This window comes from Babylonia areolata, chromosome 30 (assembly GCF_041734735.1).
Source record: "Babylonia areolata isolate BAREFJ2019XMU chromosome 30, ASM4173473v1, whole genome shotgun sequence".
Classification (NCBI taxonomy): domain Eukaryota; kingdom Metazoa; phylum Mollusca; class Gastropoda; order Neogastropoda; family Buccinidae; genus Babylonia; species Babylonia areolata.
The window spans coordinates 8,465,874-8,485,873 of NC_134905.1; the positions used below are offsets into that span (position 1 = coordinate 8,465,874).

At 46.3% G+C, this 20,000-nt stretch overlaps 1 protein-coding gene across 4 annotated transcripts in view; it reads right to left on the reverse strand.

Annotated features, from left to right (window-relative positions):
* LOC143275667 (myosin-VIIa-like) overlaps positions 1 to 20,000 on the reverse strand; it is an 88,382-nt gene that overhangs the window by 16,269 nt on the left and 52,113 nt on the right. For 3 of the 4 annotated variants that reach the window (XR_013053457.1, XM_076579945.1, XM_076579946.1), the window contains 15 exons: positions 18,629 to 18,856; positions 17,910 to 18,056; positions 16,956 to 17,224; positions 15,715 to 15,866; positions 13,145 to 13,320; positions 12,507 to 12,607; positions 9,796 to 9,962; positions 9,126 to 9,220; positions 8,321 to 8,382; positions 7,239 to 7,391; positions 6,341 to 6,446; positions 5,837 to 5,951; positions 4,549 to 4,632; positions 3,159 to 3,224; positions 68 to 186 (listed from right to left, as the gene is read on the reverse strand). Coding sequence is in view for 3 of the 4 variants with exons in the window: in XM_076579945.1 (XP_076436060.1) it covers positions 68 to 186; positions 3,159 to 3,224; positions 4,549 to 4,632; positions 5,837 to 5,951; positions 6,341 to 6,446; positions 7,239 to 7,391; positions 8,321 to 8,382; positions 9,126 to 9,220; positions 9,796 to 9,962; positions 12,507 to 12,607; positions 13,145 to 13,320; positions 15,715 to 15,866; positions 16,956 to 17,224; positions 17,910 to 18,056; positions 18,629 to 18,856 (2,040 nt within the window). In the remaining variant the exon portion in view is untranslated. The remainder of the gene's footprint in view (positions 1 to 67; positions 187 to 3,158; positions 3,225 to 4,548; positions 4,633 to 5,836; positions 5,952 to 6,340; positions 6,447 to 7,238; positions 7,392 to 8,320; positions 8,383 to 9,125; positions 9,221 to 9,795; positions 9,963 to 12,506; positions 12,608 to 13,144; positions 13,321 to 15,714; positions 15,867 to 16,955; positions 17,225 to 17,909; positions 18,057 to 18,628; positions 18,857 to 20,000) is intronic. The other variant, XM_076579948.1, reaches the window with a different exon arrangement.

Here is a 20,000-nt window from a genome sequence, read left to right on the forward strand (position 1 = left end):
CTCTAACACACACACACACACACACACACACACACACACAAACACACAGGGGGAGAGTCTTTCCTACCTGGGGAAAGTGGAAATATTTGTCCGCCTCGGGGTCCACCCCTGGGTTGACGTTGACCCAGATTTTCTTCAGCATCACCAGACTGGGGGCCGATGACGCTGCTGATGACGCTCCACCATCTGCACACGTCACGACACGATGACGTCACGGCACACTCACTTCGTTCATTGCGACAACACAACCCGACAATTATTTATCAGCAGTGTTGTTCATTGAATTTGAGGTGGGTTTTTTTTTTTTAATGTTTTTTTTTACAAAGATATCAGATGCCCCCGTCCCCCCCCACCCGCCTCTCCCCCCTCCACTATTCCCCACCCCCGAAAGGTAAAGGCAGGAGGGAGGGGAGGGGGGTACGGGGGAGAACGGGAGGGAACGAAGGAGGGGGGGGGGGGGGTGTCGTTGGATGCATGAAGGGGGGTGGTAGTGTGATGAACAAGATATGGTAAAAGTGGCCTGAGTGTACGTGATCTCTCTCTCTCTCTCTCTCTCTCTCTCTCTCTGTGTGTGTGTGTGTGTGTGTGTTAATGCAACGATTTCATGGAAAATATTTCATCCTACGCTTGCGAAAAAACAGTCAATCCTTTGAAAACAAAAAGCTTGCACCTTGTTTCAAGTTCAGGATATTGAACACACTCTTCCTGTTCAAACAGATAGAATATCTAACAAAAACCGAGTTTGTACAATGAGTGACTATCTACACTTTTGGGCACGAGAACCATTAGCCTCTATTCTGTCCAGCTTTTGAAAAAGAAAAGAAAAGATACTTACCGAATTTTCATTGAAAAAAAAAAAGTTTCGAAATTCCATTCATCATTCACGATATGAAGCAAGCTTCTGTTGACCAGTTTAATCATTTTCCCTAAAATTACAATGGATCCATTCTGATTTACCTCGACAAACAAAGTGCTTTTTTCCGAATCGACGTATTTACAATATTTTCCTTGTAAACAAAAAAATCTTGCTTGGAAGACCATTTTTTTCTTTCTCTTTTTAAATCATTGTTATTATTTTCTTTTCTATTTACAATATTCTTCTAGTAAACAACAAAGAAGGTTCTGTATATTGCTTGACAGTCGCTTTTTTTGCTTTTTTTCTCCTCCAAATGCATCTCTCGGTCGCCCAGTTGGTATGACCATTGATTGCCTAATAGATTGTTAGCACAACGTCATTTATGTTTCATGCTTTGTAACAGTTACATGAAGTATGTAACATTTTCATGTAACCCACCCCCCACCCACCCCTAATATAGTTATATCACCCAGAATGGAAAGACGTCAACTTGTAGGCTACACCACACGAAGAGATTATGCAAATAATTTAGTGCAGTCGGTCGATAACTATTCTTATTGCTTTTGATTTTCCAGTTTTCAGAATAGGAGTGACTACAGAATCTTTCCAAGCTGTGGAATAGCGGGCAACCTTTCTTTGAATATTTTTCAATCGTGTTTTGTTTTGTTTTTTGTTGTTTGAGTTTTTTTTGTTTGTTTGTTTGTTTGTTTTTCGCAGAGACATGTTTTATCATTTCATTGCTTAAGACGAACTTGTCATTTAAAAAAAAAAAATTTGTACATCAGATACTGCATTTCTAAGCTTTGTATTTTTCACTGAAAAAATTATATTGATCATTTGATGGCATTCATTCTGAATACGTTGATCATTTGATGGCATTCATTCTGAATACGTTGATCATTTGATGGCATTCATTCTGAATACGTTGAACCCTATTCCACTTTTCTTGTGTAGGCTTCACAATACAATGACAATGCTTCTGATCTTCTGTTCTCAAGGGGGGAAACACAAAAACAAAGCAAAAATAAATAAATTAATAAATATCTAAAATCAGTTCTGTCCACATCAGAAAAAATGTTATTGAACAAAATGTAAAAAACATGCTGGTTCACTACAACAAAAACAAGAAACCACAGCTAGGCTACCTGTTAATCAAGCAGTATTTAGGAGAGAAAAAATCTAGCATCAAACTTTATTTTTTGTTATTGTTTTTGAGTTAATATCTCAATGCAAGTAAAGCGTTATCCACTCATAGAACAAAAGCGTGTGAGCCATTTGGAACGTTTCCGATCATGTCTGGTGAAAGTGTTTGCTGTGTAAACTGAGATCTATATGACTATCCGGAAACACAACTAAACAAACCATCAATAATCTTTTTTAACAAGCATAACCATAAAACCTATTGTCGGAACAATAATTATACTCCACACACGAAAAACCATATGCGGACATTCCACAAGGTTAAGTGATGGTTAAAGGGCCCCATAGCCTTTCACGGTCATCAAGTCCGTGAATTTACAACCACTGTCTACGGCTCGATATAGAAAGGCGCGGTCCAATCATCTCCTTCCTTTGTTTCAATCTACGCCAATCGAAGTTTGGTATCTATTAATTCCTGGGTGGTTGAGGAAAAACGGAGTAAAGTGCCTTTCCCAAGGACACAACACCATGCCGAAACGGGGCCTCGAACCCTGATCACTGGTGATCACTGGATCGGATGACCTACTGTGCCACAGCGCCTGTGTAGTCCACACACAGAGGGAATACCACAAGGTTAAGTGGTGGTACCCATTCTTTTTCATTTCTTTACACGCTATCTTCATAAATGTCGAAACTTTAACTTGAATCAGTATGCAAATACATGATGTTTGTATGTGGAGGAATACATATATTTCTAAGTCAACACCAAAAAAAAATATACTTGCGAATTACACCAGCTTTTGTTCGTGAAAGCCAGGAGAAGTTTTTGTTGGAAAATGGACTTCATTCTCTGATAAAAGACAGATGATTTGAGTTTAACCTTGATAGCAACCCAGCTAAACTAAAAGCTTTGAAATTATTTGGGAAACGATGATGAATTTGATGAATTTTGTTGCTTTTTAAGCAAAGTGTCAAATTATTTACAAAAAAAAGTACTGGAACGAGCATTTTCACTAACTAGCTCTTACCAAAAAGCAAGGAAAATATCCAACACTGACCACTGTGCTTATTACTTTAACAACCACTACCATCGCCAACAGCTAAAACAAGAAGAAAAATCTCAACCATTGCAACAGTATATGAATCATGTAACTACCATCACCTGAAGAAATACTCCGGAGAGCGTGGAAGAAGACACTGGTCGTGATGTCATCGTGTGGATTCATAACTACAAAAGTTAATACACAGAGACATCAAACTACCGTAACAAAACGTAGGATACAACAATACAACACATACATGCGGTTAATATAACACGGTTATGTATGAATGTAATAAAATTGAGGTTAAAGGTTAAAGCTCCCATAGCCTTTTACAGCCATCGTGGCAGTGAATTCATATCCACTGTGTCTAGGACTCGGCACAGGAAGGCAGTGAATTCATATCCACTGTGTCTAGGACTCGGCATAGGAAGGCAGTGAATTCATATCCACTGTGTCTAGGACTCGGCATAGGAAGGCAGTGAATTCATATCCACTGTGTCTAGGACTCGGCATAGGAAGGCAGTGAATTCATATCCACTGTGTCTAGGGCTCGGCACAGGAAGGCAGTGAATTCATATCCACTGTGTCTAGGACTCGGCACAGGAAGGCAGTGAATTCATATCCACTGTGTCTAGGGCTCGGCACAGGAAGGCAGTGAATTCATATCCACTGTGTCTAGGGCTCGGCACAGGAAGGCAGTGAATTCATATCCACTGTGTCTAGGACTCGGCATAGGAAGGCGGGGCCCAGTCCTCTCCTTCCGCCGTTTGACCCTTCCCCAAGGTCGCCATTGACATCCAGGTGAAGTGAGGACAATGGGAATTAAGTAATGTTTTTCTCCGGTCAGAACCTTCTCACTATGGGAAAGAAATAAAAAGCAAATACATACATGTACATTATGGTGTCAATGTTATCGTTAGAAGCAAAGTTCCTGTTGTTTTTGTGTTGTCATGATTTTCGTTGTTATCATCATCAGTAGTAGTAGTAGTAGTAGTAGTAATATTGTATTGAAATACACTTTTTGTCACAACAGATTTCTCTGTGTGTAATTCGGGCTGCTCTCCACACTGCTCTCCACACTGAGAGCGCCACCTTTTTCTCTGCCTGCAATTTCACTTGTTCTTCCTATCTAAGTGGATTTTTTCTACAGACTTTTGCCAGGGACAACCCTTTTGTTGCCGTGGGTTCTTTTACGTGCGCTAAGTGCATGCTGTACACGGGACCTCGGTTTATCGTCTCATCCAAATGACTAGCGTCCAGACCATCACTCAAGGAGAGAAAATACTGGCGACTGTGGGATGGGATTCGAACCAGTGCGCTAAGATTCTCTCCCTTCCTAGGCGGACATGTTACCACTGGGCCGACACTCCACACACTCCAAAGTAGTACTAGTAGTTGTTGTAGTTGTAGTAATGCTGTTATTGTATCATTCCCTCTCTTTTCTTTGCTGTTACTGCTGTAGCTGTTATTTCAGTCTCCTGTCTGTGTGTAGCTGTCCATGCCACTCACTGTTGTCTCCTCGTGGTTTCTGCCAGTAGGTCTCAGCGTGAAACAGGCAGTCGAAGTAGAACGCCCGGTCTGGTAAACAGTGCACTGCAAGGAGAGAGAGGAAGGTTCAGGTTAAACAGGTTAAAGATATCATAATTTGTTGGGGTTTTATGACCACCGGGGCAGTGAATTCATATCCACGGTGTCCAAGGCTCGGCATGGGAAGGCGCGGCCCAGTCCTCTCTTTCCGCCATTCTGACCTTTCCCAACCTAAGCCAGGTCCTCATCAACATGGGTAGAATGGACACAAATCGGAGTGATGTGCCTTTTCCAAGGGCGCAACACCATGCCGAAAGTGAGCCTCGAACCCTGACCACCGGTGAACACTGGGTCAGAACCCTGATCACTGGTGAACACCTGATCACTGGTGAACCCTGATCACTGGTGAACACTGGGTCACTGGTGAACACTGGGTCACTGGTGAACACAGGATCACTGGTGAACACTGGGTCAGAACCCTGATCACTGGTGAACACCGTATCACTGGTGAACACCGTATCACTGGTGAACCCTGATCACTGGTGAACATCGGATCACTGGTGAACCCTGATCACTGGTGAACACCGTATCACTGGTGAACCCTGATCACTGGTGAACACCGGATCACTGGTGAACACTGGGTCAGAACCCTGATCACTGGTGAACACTGATCACTGGTGAACACCGGATCACTGGTGAACCCTGATCACTGGTGAACACCGGATCACTGGTGAACACTGATCACTGGTGAACACTGATCACTGGTGAACCCTGATCACTGGTGAACACCGTATCACTGGTGAACCCTGATCACTGGTGAACACCGGATCACTGGTGAACACTGGGTCAGAACCCTGATCACTGGTGATCACCGGATCACTGGTGAACCCTGATCACTGGTGAACCCTGACCGCTGGTGAACACCGTATCACTGGTGAACACCGGATCACAAGTCCAACGCCTGACTGGTACTACCACGGCAACTCCTTTGGGAGCAAAGCACACAGGCGAAATATAACACATGTTGTTAACTTTTCAAATGGACATGAACATAATTTTGTGGCTACCCCCCGCACCTCTCGCCCTCCCCATCCCCCAACCTCCACCATTCCGCCTGTACCCATCAACGCGTAACTGCAAACATTATACAACAATCCCCAATCGATTATCCGATGAATGAACGACTTAATGAACGAGAGAACGAACAAAAGAATGAACGAATGAAAACGACACGAAAGGAACAAAAAACATCGCCCAAGAAGTGTCTCACTTGTGTCAGTTCCAGACAAAAACAGGCTGTACTCTGCAATGCTGTGAAGACGGAGCCGCTTCTTCATCTGTCGCTTGATGTCCGACACTCTGGTGCGACAGCCCACTTCCAGTGTCTGGAACATCACACACACACACACACACACGCGCGCGCGCGCACACACGCACGCACACACACACGCACACATGCACACACACGCATGTACGAACACACATGAATCCACAAACGCACAAACACCCACACGCACCCAGCCACCCTCCCACCCATTTACAAATACACACACATAGCCCAACACCACACTCACACCCCCCCCCAAGCCCTCCCACCCCCACACATCCCCTACTCCCCACCAACCACTCCCTGCACACATACAAAACGCTCCCTGCCCCCCTCACCCCCCACCCCTCCACACACACACACACAAACACTAAAACATCCACTAACACCCATGCCGCCCCCTTCCCCCCCAACTCCCTCTCACACACACAGCCTGTAGAAACATACCACAGGAGTACCAGAGGGCACCATGACCTGCACGCGCACGTTGGGTTGTTGTTTCGTCATCATCTCGTGCTCCAGCGCGTGAGGCGGGAACAGACGACTTCCGCCTCTGAGACACCACACACACGACATTTAACATTGTACTGTACTGGTTTTTTTCTTTTCTTTTAGATATATATATATATATATATATATATTCGCCCCCTCCTCTCAAAGCCTGACTAAGCGGGTTGGGTTACGCTGCTGGTCAGGCATCTGCTTAGCAGATGTGGTGTAGCGTATATGAATTTGTCCGAACGTAGTGAGGCTTCCTTGAGTTACTGATACTGATACTGGTACTGTACTGCACTGTGCTGTACTGTACTGTACTGTACTGCATTGTATTGTATTGTAGCGTTGTTGGTTGACTGGTTGTTGGTTGATTAGTTGGGTAGTAAGGTGGCTGGTTGGGTTGCTGGTATTGTTTGGTTGGTTGACAGTTTGTGGGGCTGCCCTGCCTCACAAATGTGGTGGCTGAAAACCCCCAGCTTCAGAGCTTCATTCCCTGGCGGGATGCTCAGAGGTGGGTGTCTCCTCCTAATTTGTAAATCATCATATTTGTTGGTTCATTGGTTAGTTGGCTGATTGATCAACTGACAGACCGATTGTGATTACATCTAACGTTACCATGATTGTTTTCATCGCAAAGATGACACTAATACAACGAATAATCATGGTTAAGAAGAAGGAGGAGGAGGGGGTAGAAGAATAGTTGTAGACAATCATTGTCATCATTATAATAGGTAGTAGTAAGTAGCAGCAGCAGCGTTCGTAATAGCAGCAGTAGTAGTAGCAGCAGCAGTAGTAATAGTACTGGCAGCAGCAGCAACAGCAACAACAGCATTCCATCAAAATTACTCACGTTTTCTGAGCGTTGAGGAAGTCTACGCATGCGCGGGCCTGTCTATGTTTGGACCCTTGCAAGAACCCCAGACATTGGTCGAAGAGCTCTCCGCTTGGGGCCGCGGTGGCGCATTGGAGAGTCATGAGAATCCAGCCTTTCTCCTCGCTGAGTCTGTGCAACATGGACAAGGTGGGTTGTGACTGGCATGCGTCAACAAAATGAGATGTCCTAAAATAAAAGGAAAAGCTAGTGGGTGTTTTTCTATTCCACGGTCCTTGGAGCCGAGTGAGTGGTTTTCGCGGGTCAGTCCTGAAGGTCTTCACCTCTCTTACTCTTCCTTGGAAGTGGTGGTGGCAGGTGTGGTTGTGTTGGTGGGGCGTAGAACGTGGGAGGTGAAGTGTGTGTGTGTGTGTGTGTGTGTGTGTGTGTGTGAAGGGGGATTGGGGTTGGAGGGAGGGAGGGTGTGTGTGTGTGTGTGTGTGTGTGTGTGTGTGTGTGTGTGTGTGTGTGTAAACTGGTGGGAAGACGTGTCAGAGAGACAGAGAGACAGACAAGAAGAGACACGGATGGACAGACAGAGAACGGAAAGAGACGGACAGAAAGAGGGCTGTGAATCATCCCACGCTGAAGAAAAAGCTTGCAATATGCGTTTCAGTTCAAACCAATTCAGTCTCTTCTCCCCTCGCCCCCCTCGCCCCCTTTCCTCTCTCTCTCTCTCTCTCTCACTCTCTCACACTCACTCACTCTCTCTCTCACCCTCTTTCTCTACACACACACTCTCTCTCACTCTCGTTCTCTCTCTCTCTTTCACTCTGTCTCTGTCTCACTCTATCTCACTCTCTCCTCTTTCTCTCTCTCTGTGTCTCCCTCTCTCTCACTCTGTATCTCTCACTCTCTCTGTGTGTCTGTGTCTCTGGTCTCTGTCTCTCTGTCTCTTTCTCTCTCTCGCTCTCTGTCTATGTCTCTCTGTGTCTCTGTCTCTCTCACTCTCTCTCTCTCTGTGTCTCTCTATGTCTTTCTCCACCCCCTCTCCCTCCCTCCCCCCCTCTCTCTCCCTCCCTCACCCCCCCCTCAGTCTCTCATTTTCAATGCCTGCTTACTTGTCAGGGTTGTTGGTAAGTTGCTTGATGATCTGACAGAATATTTCATCCCTCAGATGTTTCTGCAGAGTTAAAACAATCGTTTATCGAAAGCAAACATCATCATAAGAAAAAGAATTGTGGTTCCAACGAGGGCACACACACACACACACACACACACACACACACACACATCCTTCCACCCATCCCAATCCCACTTCACACACACAGACACACACACACAGACACACACACACACACACTCACACACACACAGACACACACACAGACACACAGACACACACACACACACTCACACACACACAGACACACACACACACACAGACACACATACACAGACACACAGACACACAGACACACACACACACAGACACACAGACAGACACACAGACACACACTCGCACACACACACACACACACACACACACACAGACACACACACACACACAGACACACAGACACACACTCACAGACACACAGACACACAGACACACACACACACACACACACACACACGGACACAGACACAGATACACACACACACACACACACACACACAGAGACACACACACACACAGACACACACACACACATACACACACACACACACACACACACACACACACATACACACACAGCCACACACACACACACACACACAGACACACACACACACTCACACACACACAGACGCACACACAGACACACACACACAGACACACACACACACACATACACACAGACACACACACACACACACACACACACACACACACACACACACACACACACACACACCACTCACATTCCGCCTGGCAGGGTCCAGGATGAAGTCATTGGCCAGTTCCATGTCGGTCACCTCCTGTCTGAGGGTCAGGTCGCCCATGTACTGCTGGATGGCTGACCACTGGTCAAGGCTTCACGGGTCACTGGGGGATTTGAACCCCCCCTCTCTCTGTCTCTCCCTCTCTCTCCCGCTCTCTCTCTCTCTGTCTCTCCCCATCTCTCTCTGTCTCTCCCCCTCTCTCTCTCTGTCTCTGTCTCTCTCTCTGTACTTACTTATTCGCTGGATAATGTCTATTTGTCTTGTTTCATTTTTTTCTTCTCAAATGTGTTTTTCTGACACATTTTCATGATGGACAATGTGGCCAATAGATGAATAAACCATTCTCTCTCTCTGTGTGTGTGTGTGTGTGTGTGTGTGTGTGTGTGTGTGTGTGTGTGTGTTTTGACGTTTTGAACCGGACAAATGGGGCTGAATTGAGTCGGACTGAACGGAACTGAGATGAATAAAACCGAGCTGGCCAAAACTGACAGTGACAGAGGCATTTGTACACGAGACAGTCAAGTGACAAATATAACATTCACAAGATCTGAACAAAGTTGAAACGAATAAAACTGAAATCAAACAGAACTCAGTTAAAATGCATTTTCTCAGACCCGATTGGAACCGAACAGAATTGAACTCAGGATACCAGCGAAGGCCCTACAGGCGGGTCCCGCCAGATGCTCCTTGGCGCACGTGCGTCGCAGCAGCGCCCTCTTGAGGGGGTCACGTGAGAACTGCCACAGAGCCTCGTTCTTGTCCCGCTTGAAGGACGCCTTGCTGAACAACTTCGTCACGGCGTTCTCTGACGTCAGTCTGTTGTTGTGGGGAGGAGAGAAAGGGTTAATTCAGATTATTCCCAAGCTGTGCGTATGTCTGTCTCTACCTATGTCTTTCTCTCTGTGCGTCTCTGGGGGGTAGAGGGAAAAAGTTATGTCAGTGTCCCGTATTCTGAAGCTGCCTGTCTCGCCCTGCATCTGTGTGTGTGTGTGTGTGTGTGTGTGTGTGTGTGTGTGTGTGTGTGTGTGTGTGTGTGTGTGTGCGTGCGTGCGTGCGTGCTCCCTGACAGACCTTCCGCCCCATGGCACACACAACACATTCGACTTGCAAAATGCAAACGTCGCCAACTGGAAAGACGATGGCGATCAACAAAACTGCAAGTCCACAATCAAATATTCCGAAAACAAATAAATAAAGTCAAACATATGATCTCATTAGCAAAGACAAACTTCTTTTCTTCTCAAGTTCTCGATGCCACATCCACCAAATCTCTTTACTCTGTCATGTCAAATCTTCTTGGAACTGCAAAAAAGACTCCTCTTCCTTCTGCCTACACTTTATCTGAACTCCCCAATGTCTTCTCCTCTTTCTTTTTCGACAAAGTCCAAAACATTCGTACCATCTTAGACCAAATGTCTTTCCAACCTGCTCATCTGATCCTCAATTCAGCGGCACTCCTCTCCATTCCTTTAATCCATTGACTGAAACAGATGTCCATGAAATCCTGAAAGAAATGACAATAAAATCCTGTGAGCTCGATCCTATACCAGCCTCAGTCTTTTCCCAGTGTGTCTCACATCTTTCTCCACAATCACCAATATTGTCAACTCATCCCTTCTCACTGGAACGTTTCCATCCACTTTCAAAACTGCAATCGTCCGGCCTCTTCTGAAGAAACCCAACCTTGACGCAAACATTTTGAAAAACTATCGACCAGTTTCTAATTTTCCATTCATGTCCAAACTCCTTGAAAAAGCTGTCCTCAAGCAGCTCAACAACCACCTTTGTTTCAACAATCTCATCCACCCATTTCAGTCTGCCTGTCGCGCTGACCGTACCACAGCACCGAAACCACTCTCCTCCACATTCTCAATAATCTACTGATAGCGTCCGATTCAGGAAAAATTCCCCTTCTCACTCTTCTCGACCTGTCAGCCGCCTTTGACACGATAGACCATTCAATCCTTTTTTCCCGTCTTCATTTTACATTTGGTATCAACGGCACTGTTCTAAACTGGTTCAAATGTTATCTCACTGATCGATTCCAGTCTGTCATTGTTGATCATTTCCAATCTGAACCCGTTAAAATCGAACATGGACTCCCACAGGGATCTGTTTTAGGCCCAGTGCTCTTCACACTGTACACTGCTCCTCTCGCTGAAATTATCAACCGCCATAATATCAGTCATCATTCTTATGCTGATGACACTCAACTCGAGAAGAGTGATACCCCTGAAAAATTGTTGTCACTCTTGCAAGAAACATCCAACTGATTCCTGGACATTGAAAACTGGATGACTCGAAATAAGTTACAATTGAACGCGGACAAAACTGAAGCAATGATCATAGGAACTAAACAAAAACTGTCTTCCATCACAATTGACACAATCAAACTTGGCAGTACATCCATCCCTCTTTCCACATCAGTCAGGAACCTCGGTGTTGTCCTTGACAATACACTGTCCATGCAAAAATTTATCAGTCAGACATGTCAGTCCTGCTATTGTCAACTGCGGCGCATCAGTGCCGTCAGGAAATATCTGTCCACTGACGCAACATCTAGACGCATCGTTTCTCTCATTCTCTCTCGCCTTGACTACTGTAACTCTCTATTGCCTGGTTTGCCTGCTTCATCCATTCAGTCTCTTCAGCGCATACAAAACTCTGCTGCCCGACTCGTCCTCAGAAAGAAAAGATCTGAGCACATCACTCCTCTTTTTTGCAACATCTCCACTGGCTCCCCGTCTCACACAGAATAAAGTACAAGATCAGCACTCTATGTTATAAATGTATTCATAAACCTGCCCCTTCCTATCTCTGCAGCTGCCTTCACCTCTACACTCCATCTCGCTCACTACGATCGGCTTCGGATCCACTCTGTTTACGCATACCCAGATTCAAACGCCCGACTGTTGGCCGCCGTTCTTTCTCTGTCTCTGGACCTTACAATTGGAATGAAATTCCTCTTTCGCTTCGTCAAGTCTCCACACTCAGCTCTTTCAAGTCTGGCCTTAAAACCCACCTCTTCCCAAAATAGCCTCCCTTCCCTGCCTCTTCCTTGTCTTTAAGTTTCTACAGTTTAAGAGTTATGCATGCGTGTGAATGACTGGTGTGAAAGCGCTTTGATTTGTCTCTGCACAAGATTTAGCGCTATATAAATACCATTATTATTATTTATGTGTGTGTGTGTGTGTGCAAGCATACTTGCGTGCATTTTTTCATGAGTGAGTGCTTGATAGACGAAAAGATATGTTTACCAACACACACAAAAAACGAATATTCACAATTACTCGCTGACAGAAATTACATCACCATCAACAAAATGACGTCAGAAAGGATTGACGTCAAATGCCAGACTACCTGAAATGCTGACGCGAGTACAGCTGCAAGTTCCGAGGCCTGTCACAGGTCTCGTTGGACAAAGAGGTAGGGTCTCTCTTCAGCTGTGACATCACTCCACTCTGCAAGGTTCAAACACCGTGTAATGTCAAATAAACATAAACAAACGAATAACTAAATGAATAAACAAATAAACTGATTATAATTACATAATAATAACGGCATCAAACACACACACACACACACTCACACACAAAAAAAAATAGCAACAAAAATGATACAGCAGTAATAGTAATAGAAGTAGTAACAACAACAATAACAACAACAACAATAGTAATAATATATCTATATAGAACTTTTAAACTTCTCAAACCCCTTTAGAATAGCACATCAGTTAGATACATAAGATCACACGCACACACACACGCGCGCGCACGCGCGTGCACACACACACACACACACGCACACGCACGTACACACACACACATACACACACAAACAAGAACCCTTCCCTCCCGCCCACCCTCCACACACACACACACACACACACACACACAGAGACAAATAAGTACACCCAACCACCAGTCCAACCACCTGCCCACCCACCCCCCACACACATACAAACCCCCCTCCCCCAGTCCCCAGTCCACAATACTTACCATCATGTCTGCAGTGGGTTTGACCGCGGTTGCCAAGATGAACAGCTTGTCACGTGGTAGCCTGCACGCGCCTTTTTTGCACATGCCCTGCACGTACTCCTCGTCCAGTGTGTCGCAGAAGGCTTTGTTGAGGACAAAGAGGTCTCCCCGCGCCACGGTCACGTTGCTGGCCCCCTCTGTCCAGCATTCAGAAAGGAAGGAGAGAAAGATGATGACGACGATGACGATGGTGATGACGGTAAAACGACGACGATGGTGGTGGTCATGAAGATGGTGATTTTTATGGTGGTGGTGAAATGATGATGATGGTGACGATGAATATGATGATGATGGTGATGATGATGATAGTGATGTTGGTGATGGTGATTAAAAACGGTGATGACGGTTATGATGATGGTGATGATGGTTGTGGTGATGAATGTGGTGATGATGATGGTAATGATGATTACAGGGTGATGATAGTGAAGAGCACGGGCATATGATGATGACGATGAAGATGATGACTACTACGACGACGATGATGATGATGACGGTGATGATGACGGTGATGATGATGAAGGCGATGAAGATGATGACGACGACTATGATGATGATGATGGTGATGATGATGATTCTGATTCTGATTCTGATGACGGTGATGATGATGGTGATGATGATGATGATGGTGATGATGATGATGATGACGATGATGATGACGATGATGATGATGATTCTGAGCAGCAGTTGTTGAGAACAAAGAGGCCTCACCATCAGAGGATGTTCATGATGTCGAGGGAAAAGAAAGAAGGAAGACGATGACGACGATGAGGTGAATGATGGTGGTGGTGGGAAGAGGAAAAAACAACAGACAGGCAATAACCGGAAAGAAGAAGACTATGAAAAAAACGGAAGACATCCACCCCCACCCCCCCACATGCTACAACACACATATATCAATTCTCCTCCTACACACACACACACACACACACACACACACACACACACACAAACATACTACAACACATACCACCCTCCCCACACATACACACACAAACATACTTCAACACATACCACCCTACCCACACATACACACACAACAGCACACACGCGCATACCTCCCCTGCCCTCGCCCCCCCCCCCCCCACACACACTCTAACACACACACACCACAACATACACCCCCCCCACCTCCTCACATACACACACCATAACACAAACACACACCCCCCCTCACCCCTCCGCACCCCCTCCTACCCCCCCACACACTCTCTCTAACACACACACACACACACACACCACAACATACACCCCCCACCCCTCCACCCCCCACACACCCCCACATACACACCATAACACACACACATACCCCTCTCACCCCTCCTCACCCCCCTCCTACCACGAACACACATACTCTAACACACACACCCCACAACATACCCCCCCCCCCCCCCCCAACATACTACAACACATACATACAGCATGCAAAGACAGACAACACAGAGGAGAAATCCAAACCCATCCCATGATCCCCTCTTTTCCTTGATCAGCACTCAGTTTGTGTCGTTTTCTCGGTGTCAAAGCATGTCCGCTGATCCATACATGCTAGACCACTTCTGTTGTAGATCTAGAAAATAATAATATGCTATTGTAGCTGTGAACCCAAGTAGTATTTATACAAAGGGGACGGTACAAAAGAATAATGATTTACTGAAGGATAGAAAAGATGCACGCACTGGCCCAGGGACATATATGTGGCCAGTCACAAAAGGGTTTTTCTATTGTTTTGTTTACAACAGTTGAGTAAAGAAGGAGAGGAGAAGAAGAATAAAGAATAAGAGAAGACAATGCAGCGATATGGTGATGACGCTGGCCGTTGTAGCAACACACACTCAGTGAACGACACAGCAAGAGAGAGAGAGAGAGAGAAAGAGAGCAGGCTCTTGCCAGTGACTGGCCAGGCGGAAAGTGACCAGTCATCACCTGCTGTGGCTATTATATGCAAGTTAAGCGAACTGCAATGACTCCCGTGTGGCCCGCGAAACAAAACGGGCCTATGGTGCCAAATATTTGAATAATCTGTGTTTATTACAAGGTGTTCAGTGATAAATTTCTAAATGATTCCTGAACCGATTTACGTCGGACTGATCGCAAAAGAAACAGCTCAACACCTACTTTCTAATGAATATGAAATGAAATGTTGATTATTTAAGATGAATTTATAATCTTAATTTAAGTCACCTGAAAAGGGTCAGTTTTAGTGAACAGTTGTTTAAAAAAAGGGGCTTTGCAATTACAATACGAATGGCGTCACATTCTGCGTGTGTTCTTGAAAACCGGCGGTGGGCACGCTGTGGAAAAAGCGTCTGCTATGGCTTGCGTGGTAAACAATGAAGCCAGCAGAGCACTTGGCTACTCTCAGAAAAAAGGCCGGAGCAGATGACTGACGCATAAAAAGGAAAAAAATCAAACAAACAAACAAAAATAATAAAAGCAAACAACAGCACACTGGACAGGCCTTGAGAGCCTACCATGAAAAAAAATTATCGAACAATTTTTTTTTAAGACATCAAAAAACGATGACGTAATCATACCTTGTTGCGTGGTGTTCTGGGTGACGACAGCGAAGCGTGACCTCATGCGTAATCCGTGAATGAATGACGTCAGCGTGGCGTAGAAGTCTTCTGAATGACTTGTGGTGATGACATAGTCATCTCCCTTGAGCGTACGGATTGTGGTCGAGTGCCTGTGGGGTGGGGCAAAAATGTATTTCATTCATTCGTATATACTGTATTTTGGTGTGTCATAGTATCAAGTGTCTTTCATGGGCATGGGGACAATGAAGTCATATGAATTCACTGTGTCCAGAGCTCGGTATAGGAAGGCTGAGGCCCAGTCCTCTTCTTCCGCCGTTCAAACCTCCCGAGACCCGACATCAGGTGTCCACTCACACACCTTGGAGGGGTGAGGAAAATCGAAGTAAAGGCCTTTGGTTTGAACTGCGCGCCAGCGCGTGCACACATACACACACACACACACACACACACACACACACACACACCAACGCATGCATGGACACACACACACACACACACACACACACACCAACGCATGCATGCACACACACACACACACACACACACACACACACTTACACATCCACCAACACACACACACACACACTACACCACACACACACCCACGCCCCTTACCCCACCCTCAACCCCCCATCACCACTCCCACATCCACCAACCTTACCTGCCCCCCACCCACCTCCCCCACTCTCACATCCACCCACCTCCCCCTCCCCCACCTCCCCCACCACCAATCCCACATCCTCACCTCCTCACCTGCCTCCGACCCCACCCCCTGATCCCCCAACCGCACCAGACTCTGCCCCCCAAGCGCCCCCCCCTGCCCCCTCCCCCCTTCCCATGTGTTTGTTTAATGGCCTGATGCCGATGTACAATAAACCATTTGTCTTGTCTCCTCCTCACCTGCCCCCCCACCCCCGCCCCCCAACTCTACCACCACCACCACTCCCACATCCCCCTCTTCACCTGCGCCCCCCCCCCCAACTCCACCACCACCACCACTTCCACATCCCCCTCTTCACCTGCCCCCCCCCCAACTCCACCACCACCACCACTCCCACATCCCCCTCCTCACCTGCCCCCCCCCCCCCAACTCCACCACCACCACCACTCCCACATCCCCCTCCTCACCTGCCCCCCCCCAACTCCACCACCACCACCACTCCCACATCCCCCCTCCTCACCTGCCCCTCTCCCCAACTCCCCCCCCCACACACACACTCCCACATCCCCCTCCTCACCTGCCCTTAATGACCGAGGTCAGCTCCCACAGTCCCAGGTGCAGACGGATGGTGTCGGAGTCATCCAGGATGTAGACGCCCTTGCTGTTGACGGCCACCACCACCTTGCTGAGAGGGGGTGACCCTCCCGGGCCCTGAACCCTGGGGGCGTCGTAGAACCTGGAGAACTGCAGGTACCACTTGTCCCTGGCGAACAGCACGATGTCCGTCTTCAGGGAGTGCGGGTCCGGCCTGGTCTGCAGGAAGTTGTTCTGCAGGGACTCACGGACCTGGGGGAGGAGGTTAAAGGGCCTTTAAAAGGAACCCTTGGATTCTACGTTGAAAATTACACAGCTGCAAAAGATGGTCCTTTAAGAAGTGTTCGTCGTAAAGGTACACGAGAGTCTAAATCCTTCACGAAACTACTGGCCGGGCATTCCTTGAAAATTACACAGCTGTGATGAGATTCAAGGTCCTTTAAATATTCCTGGGCTTTCGTCGTAGATTATACAGCTGCAAATTTGTCATATTCAGGTGCAATGAGAATGAAGGTCCACTGAGAAATTCTTAAATTTTCTTTGAAAGTTACACATAAAATAATTATGGGGTATGACTGAGGGTCCTGCAATGAAATCAAGGGTCCCTAACCTAGACTTTCTGTCGAGAATTACACAGCCGCAGTAACATTAACGGTCTTTTAAGAAAGTCGGGGAGTATGCGTCAAAAGTTACTTTGGTGCAATAAGTGTAAGGGTCATTTAACAAATTCGTGGAGTATTCCCTACCCAAATACACCTCAAACACTCCCCTTCCCTACCCAAATACACCTCAAACACTCTCCTTCCCTACCCAAATACACCTCAAACACTCTCCTTCCCTACCCAAATACACCTCAAACACTCTCCTTCCCTACCCAAATACACCTCAAACACTCTCCTTCCCTACCCTGCCCCAACACACCGCTGTCCCAGCCCACCTTTCCCACGAAGTAGGAGGGTTCGTGTTTCTTCTTCATGTCCGAAGTCAGCCAGTTCCTGACGAAGTGGTCCAGTTTCTCGAGCTTGCTATCACCGCTGTACTCGATGTAGAACTTCTGGGCGGCTATCAGAATCAGCACTTCCTCCTGCAATACAGAAAAAACGTCCCGTAGATCTGTGGGTGTAAATAAAGCACTGCTGCATCATGTTCTACTTGAAAACAGCAGTCATCATTCTTATCATCATCATCATCATCATCATCATGCTAATAATAAGAATCATCGTAATCATAATCGTGCTACAACAACAACTGCTGCTGCTACTACTACTACTACTATCATTACGAAGAAAATTTTGATGATGATAATGGTAGTGATGATGAGGAGGAGGAGGATGACGATCTTCTTCTTCTTTTTCTTCGACATCATCAACATCATCACCATCTTCATCATTACCGCCATCACATCATCATCATCACATCATCATCACCATTATCATTATCATATTCGTACATATCATCATCATCATCACTATCATCATCATCATCACCACCACCATCACCATCATCACCACCATCATCATCACCATCATCATCACCACCATCATCATCATCATCATCATCACCATCATCATCACCATCATCATCATCACCATCATCATCATCATCATCATCATCATCATCATCACCATCATCATCATCACCATCATCATCACCCACCTTTTCACACTTGTACTCCCCCAGCACCACGCCGCGCGTGATCTGCTCGTAGATGAGGTCCGTGTTCACGTGGTCATCCTCTCGCGAGACCCACGGCGTGAAGTACTCGCGCCGGAAATAGAGCCGCCAGAGGGAGCTGCTCTCGCGCAGGCCCATCAGCTTGGTGTGCTGCTCGCACTCCGAAATGGCGTCCATCACCCGGTGGTTTCCGTGACCAAGGCAGGAGATCTGGGGGAGGAGATAATAATAATAATAATAATGGATACTTATATAGCACACTATCCAGAAATCTGCTCTAGGTGCTTTACAAAAACGCTTTTGATAACATAAAACATTATATCTATGTTACATACACACACCAAAATGTGACCACACACACACACACACACACACACACACACACACACACACGCGCGCGCGCGCGCGCGCGCACGCACACACACACACACACACACACATTGCATACATACATTTTAACATACATGTGTATCTAACAGCTACCCTAACACATACGCACACATAGGCAGGCACAAACTTACATAGACACACGCACACACAATACACATTCATATACATGCATGTAGTTGTGGACCTGCCACAATTGAACTTATTGCTGAGGGAAAAGGTGAGTTTTGAGACGAGATTTAAAAGATGCGAGGGAATCAGAATGACGGAGGTTATCAGGGAGCTTGTTCCACGTCTTTGGCGATTGAAAAGAAAACGATCTGTGTCCATAGGTCTTACTTCTGACGTGAGGTATCCTGAGAAGTCGAGTATCAGAGGAAGAACGGAGCTGGCGAGACGGGGTATAGATATGGATGAGTTCAGAAAGATATTTGGGGCCAGATCCGTTGACTGCAGAAAAGGTCAGAGTGGATAGCTTATAGTCTATTCGATCAGAAACAGGAAACCAGTGGAGAGACTGAAGGAGAGGAGAAACATGGTCAAATTTAGAAGCTCTGCAAATGAGTCTGGCAGCGTTATTCTGAATTCTTTGGAGTCTGTCTAACAGGTATTTGGGAAGGCCGGCCAAAAGAGAGTTGCAGTAATCCAATCTTGAGAGAACCAGAGAGCATACAAGTGTCTTGGTTGCATCGGTTGAGAGATAGTGGCGGATAGAGCTGATTCTACGCAGTTCCAAATAGGCAACTTTACAGATATTCGAAATGTGCTGTTGGAAGGAAAGAGACTGGTCCAGGATTACACCAAGACTGCGAACAGAGGGAGAAAGTGAAACAGGTGTGCTATTGATCAGAACAGAGTCAGGAAAGGAAGGATGTTGACGAAACTTCTTTGGACAGGTTATCATAAATTCAGTCTTATCATCATTTAATTGCAGCTTGTTGAGAGTCATCCAGTCCTTTAGGCCAGC